Source organism: Prionailurus bengalensis, chromosome X (genome assembly GCF_016509475.1).
Source record: "Prionailurus bengalensis isolate Pbe53 chromosome X, Fcat_Pben_1.1_paternal_pri, whole genome shotgun sequence".
Taxonomy (NCBI): domain Eukaryota; kingdom Metazoa; phylum Chordata; class Mammalia; order Carnivora; family Felidae; genus Prionailurus; species Prionailurus bengalensis.
This window is the reverse complement of record NC_057361.1, coordinates 102,242,118-102,256,228: the sequence shown is the minus strand read 5'-3', so window position 1 is coordinate 102,256,228 and position 14,111 is coordinate 102,242,118. Positions and strand designations below refer to the sequence as shown.

At 40.5% G+C, this 14,111-nt stretch overlaps 1 protein-coding gene across 2 annotated transcripts in view; it reads right to left on the bottom strand.

Annotated features, from left to right (window-relative positions):
* Positions 1-14,111, bottom strand: part of LOC122477723 (X-linked inhibitor of apoptosis) — a 48,781-nt gene that overhangs the window by 19,856 nt on the left and 14,814 nt on the right. For both annotated transcript variants that reach the window (XM_043571049.1, XM_043571048.1), the window contains one exon: positions 437-1,345. In XM_043571049.1, the coding sequence (XP_043426984.1) occupies positions 437-1,313 (877 nt within the window). In that variant the 5' untranslated portion in view covers positions 1,314-1,345. The remainder of the gene's footprint in view (positions 1-436; positions 1,346-14,111) is intronic.

Genomic DNA, 14,111 nt, shown 5'->3' with positions numbered 1-14,111 from the left:
TAGTCTAGACATAAAAGGCAGATACCAATTTTAATATCGGCCACGCTAAACTCTTGACGTTAACTCTTCTGTGGGGTGTAGAAAGAATGCACGTAAGATATGCACTGGGCACACAGAGTAGGTGCTCGCTCCGTTACAGTCAGCCTTGCTGTCAGACCCATTCTTGTACCATCTTTTGCAGGTCACCCTTCTCCAAACAACAATCACACGAAGGGGAAGAGAACTCACGATATGGCGGTCTCTTTCACAGAAACGGAGTGCTTACATTGCAGATTCAACGTAAGGGTTCACAGATTTGATAGTGATACAAACCATCAGGCCAGCCTACACCTAAATATTTACCAGTTCAGGGGGCTACAGCAATCGATTTACTTTTTTAGGAGCCCTGAGATAGTTGGGAAGTTATTTAACAGCCTGATTTTATAATAACGTTTACCTAAAGCATAAAATCCAGCTCTTGCAAGCTGCTCCTTGTTAACGGAGTACATCCACGTCCCAAAAGTAACGATCCGTGCTTCATAATCTGCCATGGCTGGATTTCTTGGAGCATTTGTCGAGTTTGGGAAATTCCTATCAGAACTCACAACATCAGATTCACTTCGAACATTCACATTCCGGCCCAAAACAAAGAAGCAATTAGGAAAGTGCCGCCTGTGTTCTGACCATGCACGATCGCAAGGTTCCCAATTTTTCAGTTTTCCGCCACAACAAAAGCACTGCACTTGATCCTCAATACCTGTGTAGTAGAGTCCAGCGCTAGCTAACTCTCTTGGGGTCAGGTGGGCATAGTCTGGCCAGTTCTGAAATGACTTTAATCTAGCTTCTTCACTATACATGGCGGGGTTCCTCGGGTATATGGTGTCTGATATATCTACGACCTGTCCAGTTCTCAAAAGATAGTCTGCGTGAGTCTCAGATGGCCTGTCTACAACAAAATGATTTCTGTTTCCCAGATAGCTTTCAGCTTTATACTGACCATTTTGGATACCAGGGTTTGTAGGTTGCGCAGCATGATTTTCAAAATAAAAGCCATTGATAAATCTGCAATTTGGGGATACTTTCCTGTGTCGTCCAACTGCTGAGTCTCCATATTGCCATCTATCTACTGCTGCGTGGCAGCTGAAGCAGCGCACAGTGTCTCCTTCGCCGGTATATAGAAAACCCGCTCGTGCCAGCGTTGATGCCGAGACAGGACTATTACTTGGAAAATTAGCGAAAGTCTTTAATCTATTAAACTCTTCTACAAAGTCTTCATCCTTACTGAGATCTGCAGGTACACAAGGTTTAGATGCTTCAAAACTGTTAAAAGTCATCTTCTCCTGAAAACAGGACTTGTCCACCCTTCCTAAAAAGAGAACATTACATGAAGAAATCCAAAATGTGAGACGCAGCCAATATAATTTTGATATCAGAAGCTAATAAACTAACTACTGATGACATAAAAGTAATCATACAATCTCTAAGAAATATTCTAATTCTAAATATTAGAGTTCTACGTTACCACATGATTCAAGTTACAAAAAACCTGCATTTTTTGTTTTTTAGAGGAAAGTAATATTTAAGTAGGTAGAACTCTTCATTTTTAATTGCTTATTTTGCATAAATATGGAAACTATGTGATGCAGAATATATTAACATTATTAACCATGTAAAACCATTAATTAGGAAAAACAGAAAAGCATAAAATATGCAGATTCTTAAACTCCCTGCATAATTGTTATAATGAATCATTGTATAGTCAAGGCATCAAAGTTCAGTTTTAACAATTAAAAAAACTGTGTATGTTCAGAATGTTAATGAACTAATTTTTAATATTTCTTTACTTCCCTGCAGAGCAAAAGATACCTGAGTTTTATGCACGGTATTGATTCCAATACGTCCTTCAGGAGCATCAAATGTTTCTAGGGGCGCCTGGATGACTTAGTCACTTAAGCGTCCGACTCCAGCTCAGCACATAATCTCACAGATCATGAGTTCAAGCCCTCTGTCAGGCTCTGTACTGACAGCTCGGAGCCTGGAGCCTGCAGCCTGCTTCGGATTCTGTGTCTCCCTCTCTCTCTCTGCCCCTCCCCCGCTCATGCTGTCTCAAAAATAAAACATTAAAAAAAGTTTAAAGAAAGGAATATCAAATGTTTCTGATTTTCATGCATATGAAAATGGACTCTCGTAGTCCATTTTTTGTTGGAATTGGATCATTTCAGATGTATGTATTACTGCCCTCTAGAGGGCAGCTCCAGAGAGATTCTGAGTATGTGTAGACCTTAACTGCAGTTACTTTTGCTATCAACTTCCCATGGTCAAGAAACAATCTGTTCAAATGGAAGACAAGTACTAGTGTAGCCTCATTAAAGTTGCCAAATTATAGCTGTGTAACATTTAACCCAGAAAAAATTCTAAAAAGAACTAGCTGGGTTATGAGAAGGGTGGCCAGATGATTTAGCCTCCAAACCTGGACACTCTGAAACTGAAAAATGATGTTACTAATAATTACACTGGGACAACAGGCATAAATCAGGGTTGCCCCAAGCAAACCTGGTTCTCCGGAATCTTGCACCCTTCCTAATACTGTGCTCAGTATATGCTTGGCAAAAAAAATTTAAAAAAGGACACAGTAATTTTTTTTAAGTTTATTTATTTTGACAGACAGCAAGAGAGCATACGCGTGCAAGGCAGCGGGCAGAGAGAGGAAAGAGAGGGAGAAACCCAAGCAGGCTCCATGCTGTCAGCACAGAGCCTGACACGGGGCTCAAACTCACGGAACCATGAGATCATGACCTGAGCCGAAATCCAGGGTCGGACATTTAACTGCCTGAGCCACCCAGGCGCCCTGGGACACGGTAATTCTGTCTCTACCATGTATGTGCATTAATGGATTTCTTGGGAAGAATTAACAGCCCTGGCATTATGTTGGCACTACATGTCTCGGAACATCATCTCAGAGTCATGTTGAACACAAGGCTTCTGTCTTGCAGGCTGGCAATAAACTTCAGTCTCTCTTGGCCTTGTCAATTTACAATGGTATTAACTCCTACATATGCAAGAGCTCAGATATATCTGCAAGGAACAATTTTTGGAAGATAGTCTCCATGATTTTTCATTATTGTTTCCCAGATGTCTGAAAACATTTTGACACTAGCTTTAAGACCCCTCGTTGAATCAGAATAAGCTGGATGACAAAAATCAAGATTCAAAGAAACCAAAGCTGGCTGATACGCTGAGATGAAATTTAACAGGGATATTAAACATTACATTCTGACTTTAAAAATCTGTTGCACAGCTAAAGGAAAATGGAAACTTGGTTTGGAAAGAAGTCACGTGAAAGCAACTCTCTAGATTAAAATCTTGGGATTTTAGTTAATTAAAAATTCATTTTGAGGGGTGCCTGTTTGGCTCAGTCAGTACAGCATGTGACTCTTGATCTCAGGGTCGTGAGTTCAAGCCCCATGTTGGGCACAGAGCTTATGTCAGAAAATAAAAATTCATTATATGAGCCAACATTACATGGTTGCTAAAAAAAAAAACACAAAAAAAAACCCAAAAACAAAACAAAACTTAAAGCAACTCCAGGCTGCATTAATGTCCAGAAGTGCAACATCAACACAAGGATGAACGGTTATAACAATCAACAGCAGTACAGAATGGACTGGGTTGCCTTGTAGATTCCTCCCATTACTGGAAGGCACAACGGCATAGACTAGGAGGCAGGACAAAACATTTCTAAGTCTATAATGACCCTGAAGAATTAATGCTCAATATAATCCAAAACATAGGAAAATTACCTTCTCTGAGGTGGTAAGTTTTATTTCTCAGGTCAATCAAAATAGACAGAAATGTAAAACCAAGGATCTATTCTCATTTCGAGATAGTGGACATCTTGTATGGTTCAAGTAGTCACCCCATTTCAGATAATATTAGATAAAACTCCATCGTTCAATACCAGCAGGAGAATCTGTTTGAAGCTTTCAAGTGGAGACCTCATCTTACCAGGGGTTATTTCCATGCTAATAGTTTAGATTTCACTGTTTTGAAAAGCAGATATTTATTCAGAAACACCCAATTGAGCACTACATATACATTATCAGAGTGTGAGCTTTTGTTGCAGGGTGAGAAAGCAGAATTACTAAAGAGGTTAAGAGTGAAAGGGAGAAAAATGACTGACAAAAGACAGAAACCTTGGGTTTGGAGGAAGGCACCAAACGAAAGGGATGAGAGAGGATTTTTTTTTTTAAAAGAAGGATTTAAATGGAATGAAGGTGGGAGAGATGATATTCAGAAAATGAGTATATATAGCACAGGAATTGTGAATAGAGAAGAAAATGGGGTATGAATACTGGAGAAGGGTGACCAAAAGGCTTTGGATGTAAACAGGTCTTAATACAATAAAGTATGCGGAGATAATTTAAGGCTTCTTTGTGAAAGCGAGCTTAGGCTTTGTATTAGGGAAGCAGAAAGGTAAGAAGGCACAGAGGGAAAGATGTGAAAGCAAGCTGTCACAGGACTTGCAAATTTGTCTAGTTTAAGAACTTCTAAACCTCTGAGTCAATGACCTGGAATAGGCATGAGAACAGTGTTGCAAGTTTACAATGTTATAATGTTATTAAACATCCAACTCTGGATTTCAGCTCAGGTCATGATCTCATGGTCATGAGATGCAGCCCCGTGTTGAGCTCCACGCTGAGCATGGAGCCTGCTAAAGATTCTCTCTCTGCCTCTGGCTCTGCCCCTCCCCTGCTCACATACTTTCTCAAACAAAAAAGTTACTAAAATAAATAGCAACAGGAAGTAGATTAGTGGTTGCTAGAGCTGGGGAGGAGGGGAATGAGGAGTAAATACACGTGGTTACTGGGTTTCTTTTTGGAGTAACGAAATATTCTGAATTAGACTGTAGTGACGGTTGCACAACTCTGCGAATACACTAAAACCCACTGAACTGTACACTTTAAAATTAAGTTTATGGTAGGTGAGATGTATCCTGATAATGCTGTTTAAATGCTAGTTTGGTAATAGTATACACTTTGGAGCATCAGAGGTGATTTTCAGGCTAAAACAAAGGGACCCTTGCTAACGAAATTACTTTTTTATATGGAAACCTAGATGTTACAATACATTTTCGGAACTAGGCAGAGGCCTAAATCACTTCTATTTGAAGTGGTTACATATTTAACCTGTTACAAAGATCCCAGTTAATTTTTCTTTCAATTACATTCTTTAAATTCTATCGTGAAGTCTGATTCTTACCTCTTTTGAAACTCTGAGGACCTCAATTCTTACGTTCACAATATTTTCTTAATGTCGTTCTTCTGTTGCAAATTGTTGTAAATCATCTTCTGAAGTGCATTTTTTTCTAACTTCTAGGAAATCAAACCAATTGGCTGTTTTTAGGAGCCAATTAGCTTCTTTCCACATTGTGAAGCACTGAAGCTATGTTCCTGAATTATGAAATTCTGTGTTTTTTTAACACTGGGGTTTATTCATCTTACAGTTTATTTATAAACTAATTCCAAATAGGTATAACTGCATTGACTCTGGTAATACAGAAGACTCTAATTCTTCATTTCTTCACATTGCAAAACATTCCTTTTGTTGTACACACACACACACATGTGTGTGTGCTTTGGAACTCTTTTAATGTATTCAAGTAGTGTGAATTCTTTTGAATATAAGATACACATAGGTTAAAAGATTTTTATACACAGGACAGACTTGTGCACTTTTTATACAAAGATTTTGGATCTTCTTAAGTGGGATTGTTCCAGGAACACTGGCTACACTTTGGGAGAAAGTTGTATTTATCATGGACAGGTAGAGTTTATCCATATTATTTTCATTAGGCTATTTATTTCTCACACGTCCACTTAGAACAGTTAGGAGTAAGGCTGCCAACTTTCATTCTCTGCCTGAATTCTTTGGTATTTATCATTGTACGATGTGCACAAGCACTACAGTATGCATGTATATAGAAATTTTAAATTTTTTTTTTCAACGTTTATTTATTTTTGGGACAGAGAGAGACAGAGCATGAATGGGGGAGGGGCAGAGAGAGAGGGAGACACAGAATCGGAAACAGGCTCCAGGCTCTGAGCCATCAGCCCAGAGCCTGACGCGGGGCTCGAACCCACGGACCGCGAGATCGTGACCTGGCTGAAGTCGGACGCTTAACCGACTGCGCCACCCAGGCGCCCCTATAGAAATTAAGAATATTATGAAGTACATAACTCCCCTATACTTTACGGATAATTCCCCAAAAGCTATTTATTATTTTTTTATTTTTTAAATTAAGTAATCTCTGTGCCCAATGTGGGGCTCGAACTCATGACCCCGAGATCATGAGAGTCATGTGCTCTACTGACTGAGCCATCCAGGAACCCCTATTAATTCTATGGTAGGGCTACTATGGATGCCTTTAGAACGTTTGTATGCTATTAAAACAATGGAAGAATCAAATGACTCCATTCTGAGGGACAGATTCTCTAGATGGTTAAAAAAAAAAAAAAGATGAAATAAAGTCCTGATTAATTGGGGGAAAAAAAACCCTCTAATGTTCAAGCAATAGAAAAAAAATCCTATGCAGAAGTATTTTTTGTGAGATTTAATATCAGAACACTACTCAGAAATGTATTTAAGTATTAAACTTTCTTTTTATTTTTTTACTAAAAAATGCTTTTATTTTTAAAGTTTATTTACTTATTTCGACAGAGAACTCAATGAATGGGGGAAGGTCAGAGAGACAGACATAGACATAGACATAGACGTAGACATAGAGAGAATCCCAAGCAGGCTCCACACTGTCAGTGCAGAGCCCAATATGGGGCTCAATCTCACGAATCATGAGACCAGAACCTGAGCCGTAATCAAGAGTCAGACACTTAACCAACTGAGCCACCCAGAGCTCCTAAGTATTGAGCTTTCTATTGCCTTACTTGAAACAAAAATTAACAGTAATTTTTTTAAAAAGCTGTTTGGGGGATACCTGGGTGGCACAGTCCATTACACAGCCATCTCTTTATTTCTGCCTAGGTCATGATCTTGCAGTTCATGGGATTGAATCCTGCATTGGGCTTTGTGTGCTGACAGTGCACAGCCTGCTTGGGATTCTCGCTCTCCCTTTCTCTCTGCCCCTCCCCCACTCATGCTCTCTCACTCTGTCAAAATGAAGTTAAAAAAAAAGTTGTCTGGTAGTCAATTATTACTGCTTAGGCAATTTTTAAATAAATAATAGGTTTTTTGTTGGCCCATTTTAATGTTTATTTATTTTTGAGAGAGACAGACAGAGCATGAGTGGGGTGCGAGCAGAGAGAGAGGGAGACACAGAACCCGAAGCAGGCTCCGGGCTCTGAGCTGCCAGCACAGAGACTGACGCGGGGCTCAAATTCCCGAACCGTGAGCTCATGACCTGAGCCGAAGTGGGACACTCAACCGACTGAGCCACGCAGGCGCCCCCTGCTTAGGCAATGTTTTAAAAATGTACTCCATAATATCATGAGTTTCAGTTATCACAGCATCTTAGAAAACTAAGTAAGCAGTTTCATATGTGTACCAGACACTGATGAAAGTAATTTTGACTCTGCACAAATTTATTTAAGATGGCTAACTAGGAAATGGTCTCTGATGACTGAAAATTAACTACTATAAATATCCATTACAATTTTTTGTTAGTTTTAATTTTATTTTAGAGAGAGAGAGAAAACGGCAGGGGAGAGAGGCAGAAGGGGAAGGGGGGGAGAGAGAGAGGGAGGGAGGGAGAGGGAGGGAGGGGGAGGGAGGGAGGGAGAGAGAGGGAGGGAGGGAGAGGGAGGGGGGGGAGGGAGGGAGAGAGAGAGAGAGAATGAATGAATCCCAAGCAGGCTCCACACTCAGCATGAAGCCCAACATGGAGCTCAATCCCACAACCTCTGGATCATGGCCTGAGCTGAAACCAAGAGTCGGGCACTTAACTGACTGAGCCACCCAGCCGCCCCCACCCCCCGCCCCCATTAAAAATTTTTAAGTCAAAATGGTACCTGAATGACAAATCACCATTCTTAACAAATAAGTAGCAAAACCCTTCATGGTTTTATTTTTGTTTTTGTTTTTACCAAGCTCATAGATCTCTACGATCTATGTTTCACTCTTCCGGTGTCTGTAAGAAATTTATCCAGTCACTACTGGCTCACTTAATGAACTACATCTTTTTTTTTTTTTTAATAAAAAAAAATTTTTAATGTTTATTTATTACTGAGAGACAGAGGCAGAGCCATTGAGCAGGGGAGGGACAGAGAGAGGGGGAGACACAGAATCTGAAGCAGGCTCCAGGCTCCGAGCTGTCAGCACAGAGCCTGATGTGGGGCTCGAACTCACAAACTGTGAGATCATGACCTGAGCCCAAGTCGGACGCTCAACCCACTGAGCCACCCAGGCGCCCCTATAAACTATATAACTTCTTAACATTATTCCTGCAACCAAGGGCTTTGTTAACTTCTCATCATGAAGAAGCATCTAAGTAACTATACTGGGGCATCGTACAAAGGGAGCTGAGTGACTGTTACAAGTTGAATCCTGAGTGACTGTTACAAGTTGAATCCCGCCCCCAGGAAAGATACTTTTAAGTCCTACCCACTGGTTAAGAATGTGAATGTATTTGGAAATAGGATCTTTGCAGATGTAACTGAGTGAAGATAGGCTCATTAGGGTGGGCCCTCATCCAATATGACTGAAGTCTTTTCAAGAAGGGAAGAAACAGGACCACAGAGGCAGGTGGGGAAGCCGGCCACGCCAAGATGGAGGCTGAGGCCGGAGTGCTAATGCACCTGTAAGGCAAGGAGCGCCAAGGAGGAGTGGCAACTCCAAGAGCTACAACAAAGGCATGGAACAGATTCTCCCTGGAACCTTCAGAGAGAACATGGCCCTGGCAACACCCTCATTTCCAACTTGTAGCGTCCAGAACTGTGAGAAAATAAATGTCTCTTGTTTTAAGCCACTCGGTTTGTGGTACCTTGTTATGGCAGCCCTAAGAAAAGCTAATACGATGATGTTAAAAATACGAACCAGAATTATGTAAGCAACATAATCCTATTAGTTCCCACTGCAGTACTATCATGCTGGCTGAAACACATTATGTAATTAAATAAAGGCATCTGTTTAAAACTCAGAACACGCATGTTTCTAGAATCTCATCTATGACATCTTTACTGATTCTTCCACTCAAAATCCCTCTACGTAATTTGTTGATGATCCAAGTTGTACTAGAACAAGATTTAGTAATTTCTGCATGTTTGTCCAACCTTCTTTTAAAAGTTTATCGATTTATTTTGAGAGAGAGAGAGAGAGAGAGAGAGAGAGCGAGCAAGCAGGAGAAGGGTGGAGAGAGAGGATCCCAAGCAGGCGCTGTGCCACCAGAGCAGAGCCCGACATGGCGCAGGGGGGACCTTGAACTCATGAACTATGAGATCATGAACTAATCCAAAACCAAGAGTCACTTAACCAACTGAGCCACCCAGGCACCCATGCACGCGTGTTTGGATGTGTGTGTATGTATGTTGTCAGCATGAAGGTCCTCTTGGGCAAGGACCGTGTCTTATCACGTCTGTATTCTCAATGCCTAAAACAACGCACAACATGCAGCAGTACTTAATAAATGTTGGGCAAAAGAATGAATGCTGCACCACTTCTATCACACTACTGCTGTCATTGTGCTGCACTGCCCTGGACACTTGAGATCACCGTGAGCACTAAAAACTGTTAGTATTTGCCTCGGAAATTGTTAATATATGCCTAGGAAATGTGACCAAAATAGTCAATACGTGTATACCATGCAAACGGTATCATTCTTCAGTAATAAAAACCTATCCTAAAATCACATTTTAGGGGCATCAGGCTGGCTCAGTAAAAGGAGCATGTGAATCCTGATCTCCGGGCATGAGTTTGAGCCCCACCTTGGGTGTAGAGATTACTTAAATAAAAACTTAAAAAAAACCCACATTTCAAAAATATTATAGGATTCACAAGCATTTTCATAGTAACACAATCAAAATTTTATATGTGCTAATCATAAGACATCATAATTTTATTTTTTTAAATTTGTTTTACATTTATTTATTTTTAAGAGAGAGAGAGAGAGAGAGAGAGCGAGCACACAAGTGGTGGAGGTGCAGAGAGAGAGGAGACACAGAATCTGAAGCAGGCTCCAGGCTCCAAGCTGTCAGCACAGAGCCCTATGTGGGGCTCAAACTCACAAACCATGAGATCAGACATCATTATAATTTTAAGTTTATCTTAAGATTCTTTCTCATTACATGCAGAAATATTACAAATTTTTCTCATCAGTTGCCTCTCCCCATAGGGATCTTGTCAAATAAGCAACATTCTCCCTGACCCAACTGAGGTCAATCCATCTTTTAATCACCTTAAGTATTAGCTAGTTATTTCCATGCTTAGAATTAGCATTTTGACTTACAAAGTTGTAGTATTTATGTAAACGTAGCATAATATTAAGAAGCTGAGGGGCACCTGGGTGGCTCAGTTGGTTAAGTGTTGGACTCTTGATTTGGGCTCAGGTCACGATCTCACAATTCGTGGGATCAAGTCCCATGTCAGGCTCTCCATGAGCCTACTTGAGATTCTCTCTCCTCTCTCTGCCCCTCCCCTGCTTGCACTCTCTCAAAATAAATAAATAAAACATTTAATTAAAAAACCCTGGTATGTATGTATGTATGTGTGTGTGTGTGTGTATATATATATATATTTTTTTTTTTTTTAATTTGAGAGAGAGAGAGAGAGAGAGAGAGAGAGACGCCAACCATGAACAGGGGAAAGGGGCAGAGGAGAGAGAATCTCAAGCAGGCTCCAGGCTCAGCACAGAGCCCAAGGCAGAGCTTGATCCAATGACCCTGGAATTATGATCTGAGCAGAAATCAAGAGTCAGATGCTCAACTGGACTGAGCCACCCAGGTGCCCCAAGAAGCTGAATTTAAAAAAATGATACACCCTGAACAAAAAGGGTGTATCATTTTTTTTAATTCAGCTTTTATCCTATATTTACATACAAATTCAAATTTCAGTCAAATTGTTCATTTACAGTAGTGAGGTTCAGGGGCACCTGGGTGGCTCAGTTGGTTAAGTGTCTGACTTTGGCTCAAGTCATAATCTCACAGTTCATGAGTTCAAGGGCCACATCAGGCTCTGTGTTGACACCTCAGAGGCTGGAGCTTGCTTCACGTTCTGTGTCTCCTCTCTCTGCCCCTCGCCCACTCACACTCTGTCCTCTCTCTCAAAAATAATAAACATTAAAGAGATTATAGTAGTGAAGTTCTTCTAACCATAAGCATATTTTCTTTTAACTTTAAATGGGCAATAAAATATTTTTGAGATTACATTCAAGCAAATCAAAAGTTCATTCCCTAAAATTAAGTACTAGAGCCATTCAAATAACTAAATGGCATTAATGAGCACTTGGCTCATAAGCTCAGTTAATAAGATAAACTTATGAATACTGCTATATACAATTCTTGATCATGAAACCTACTTCTGTAAACATCCACAAGGGCATGCTGAGAACCAATAAAGAGAATATCAATTACATGTTCCACACTTAATTTACAAAGTCATGGTAATACTCAAATTTGAGCAAAGACCTCCAATCTTTGCCTAATTATTTATAATAATTTACTCCACAGGTACAGTTTGCTCAAAATGGACACACAGTAAGGTATTCCCTCATTTTTTTAAACAAATTATGCAACTGTGCTCCCCAAAATGTTCTGCATGAAGAATACACAGGTTTGGGGCTCAAAAATTCACTTAAGATCATAAAAAGGCTCAAGATCACTATTATTACTATTATTGCCTCTTCCATTTCACTGAAAACTGTTCAGACCATAAGACGATTTACAGTGCTTGCTAAACAGTAGCCTTTGATTAAAAAACAAACCATCTACAGTCCAAACTACAGATCCATGACACAGATGAATACTATTTATACTTATTCAAAGCCCAGATCAAACCCTTTGTTAAAATCAGAACAGGCAGAAAAAAAATTTCAAGATGGATATTCATTCAGTCTTTAATACAAACACATGTTTTCCTTTTTCAAAGCGAGGAATTAAGAAAGAATCTTACTGGGGTACCCGGGTGGCTCAGTCAGTTGAGCATCTGACTTTGGCTCAGGTCACAATCTCGTGATTTGTGAGTTCAAGCCCCACACTGGACTGACTCGCTGCTGTCAGCGCGGAGTCCACTTTGGATCCTGTCACCCTCTCTCTGCCCCTCCCCTGCTCACTCTCTCTCAAAAATAAACATTTAAAAAAAGAAATAAGTAAAATAAAAAATAAATTAAAAAAAGAATCTTACTACCCAGGCTGTGGCTTTTAGTATATCTATCCTTTCAGAACCTTTTCTGTATGCATTGGCATATGCACATTATAAATACTTCTAGAGGAAACTTATTATACGTGGTATTTTACAACTTGCTTCTTTTTCCATTTAATAATATATCCTAAGCATCTTCCTACATCAATCTTTATCTTGATTAAAACACTATTTTAAATGGATGACCAGTACAAATCCATATTTCTGAACATTATGTTTACATGCATATTTTAAAAGAGAGACAATACACAACATGATCAAACAATGCAAGAAGTCATCTCATTCATGCCACCCCTTACCTTAAACCTCTGGTTCCCCTTGAAGGGTTTCAGAACAAGCCTTCCCAAAATGTGCCACTTTGGCATGTGGATTACTTTAAGCTGAAGTCAATCAAGGCCCAAAGACCCAGGAAAAGCTTTTACCTCCCCCTTAACTGCCTGAAGGAATTTAGATAGAGGGCTTGGTCCAGGAAGAGAACTATCGTCAGAGATCACTACAAAGAATATGGGCTAGGTGTGGTTAAGCTGGGGGAGGTTCTGCAGGGCCTGTAGATCAAATTCCTCTGGGTCTCCCTGTCTCTGGAGGCCAGGCAAATACTTATCAAACATTTGTTCTTCTCATCTTCTTGTAAACTGTCTTCCTCCCCTTTGAAGTCCCAGACCCCTACCCCTTTCCCTTATCTCAAGATGGCAAGTAAGCCTCAACCACCTGACTGCCTGTGGATCTCATATTCTTATGTGGCTTCTGTATGGACTCAGATTTGCTCTTCTCCTGTTAGTCTGTCTTATATCAATTTCCTAGCCAAAGCACCTAGAAAAGTAGAAGAAACAAATTTCCTCCCAAACAGCTGGGTGAGCCAGGCAGGAGCAACTGTACTGGCTGATTACTGCTTGCTCCGAGGCTGCGGCAGCTGAGAAATTCTGGCACCTCTGATAAATGTGGCAGAAGGTAGGAATTCTTACCATGTCAGTCTTCTTAATCTCTGCCTGCAGGGCCCAGTGGAAATGAGAGTAGTGAGAGTCCTTTCTTTCCTTTTCTAAATTTAGATCAGTAGGAAAAAATATTTGTGGAACTAGTTCCTTGGGTGCAGCAACTATGGTAAAGATCTGAGCACTCCTGATTTTTATTGGTCTTTTTCCTCCCAGAGAGGGTCACTGTTTTTGTCTCTGTTGTGTTGTCATAAGAAGGAAGGCCATGGGGTAGAACGCAGGCATAGGCCCTAGAAGCCTGCTGTTTGAGCCGGCCTCACTGATTGGTGAGTTCATGGTTCTCACCAGATCGGTGTCTGTTTAGACAAACTTTGCTGTGGGTTAATGAACACATGAGGTAAACGCTGTTGCTAAGAAACATCTTGGAAGCCAAAGCCACAAAATTGGAGGGCATGGGTCAAGTATTTAAGAACTGTTACAGCACTGGCCACCTAATCCAAAGTCTCCTGTGTTAGGATAAGTTGGTCACAGAACAGGTTAGATTTACACTAGGTCACTCGCCAACCTCAAAAAAAATTCCATGCCAGGTACTCTGTAAATCACATGATCCCCAACCCAGTGGCACACCCCTCTTAAGTATTAGTTTGGCTCCAAGAGACCCAAGGCTTAGCTAAAGCTGTTAATATACATATACAAAAAGCTAGATGAGGTTTTCCTTTTGTCTTGTTCTATGTCTTGAGAGGTTGAGAACATGCTCCCTTGTCTCTGCCAGCCAGAAGATGCATGTTCCAGTATGCATCTTGGTGACCAGTCAAATAGACAGGGTTCTGAGTCACAAGC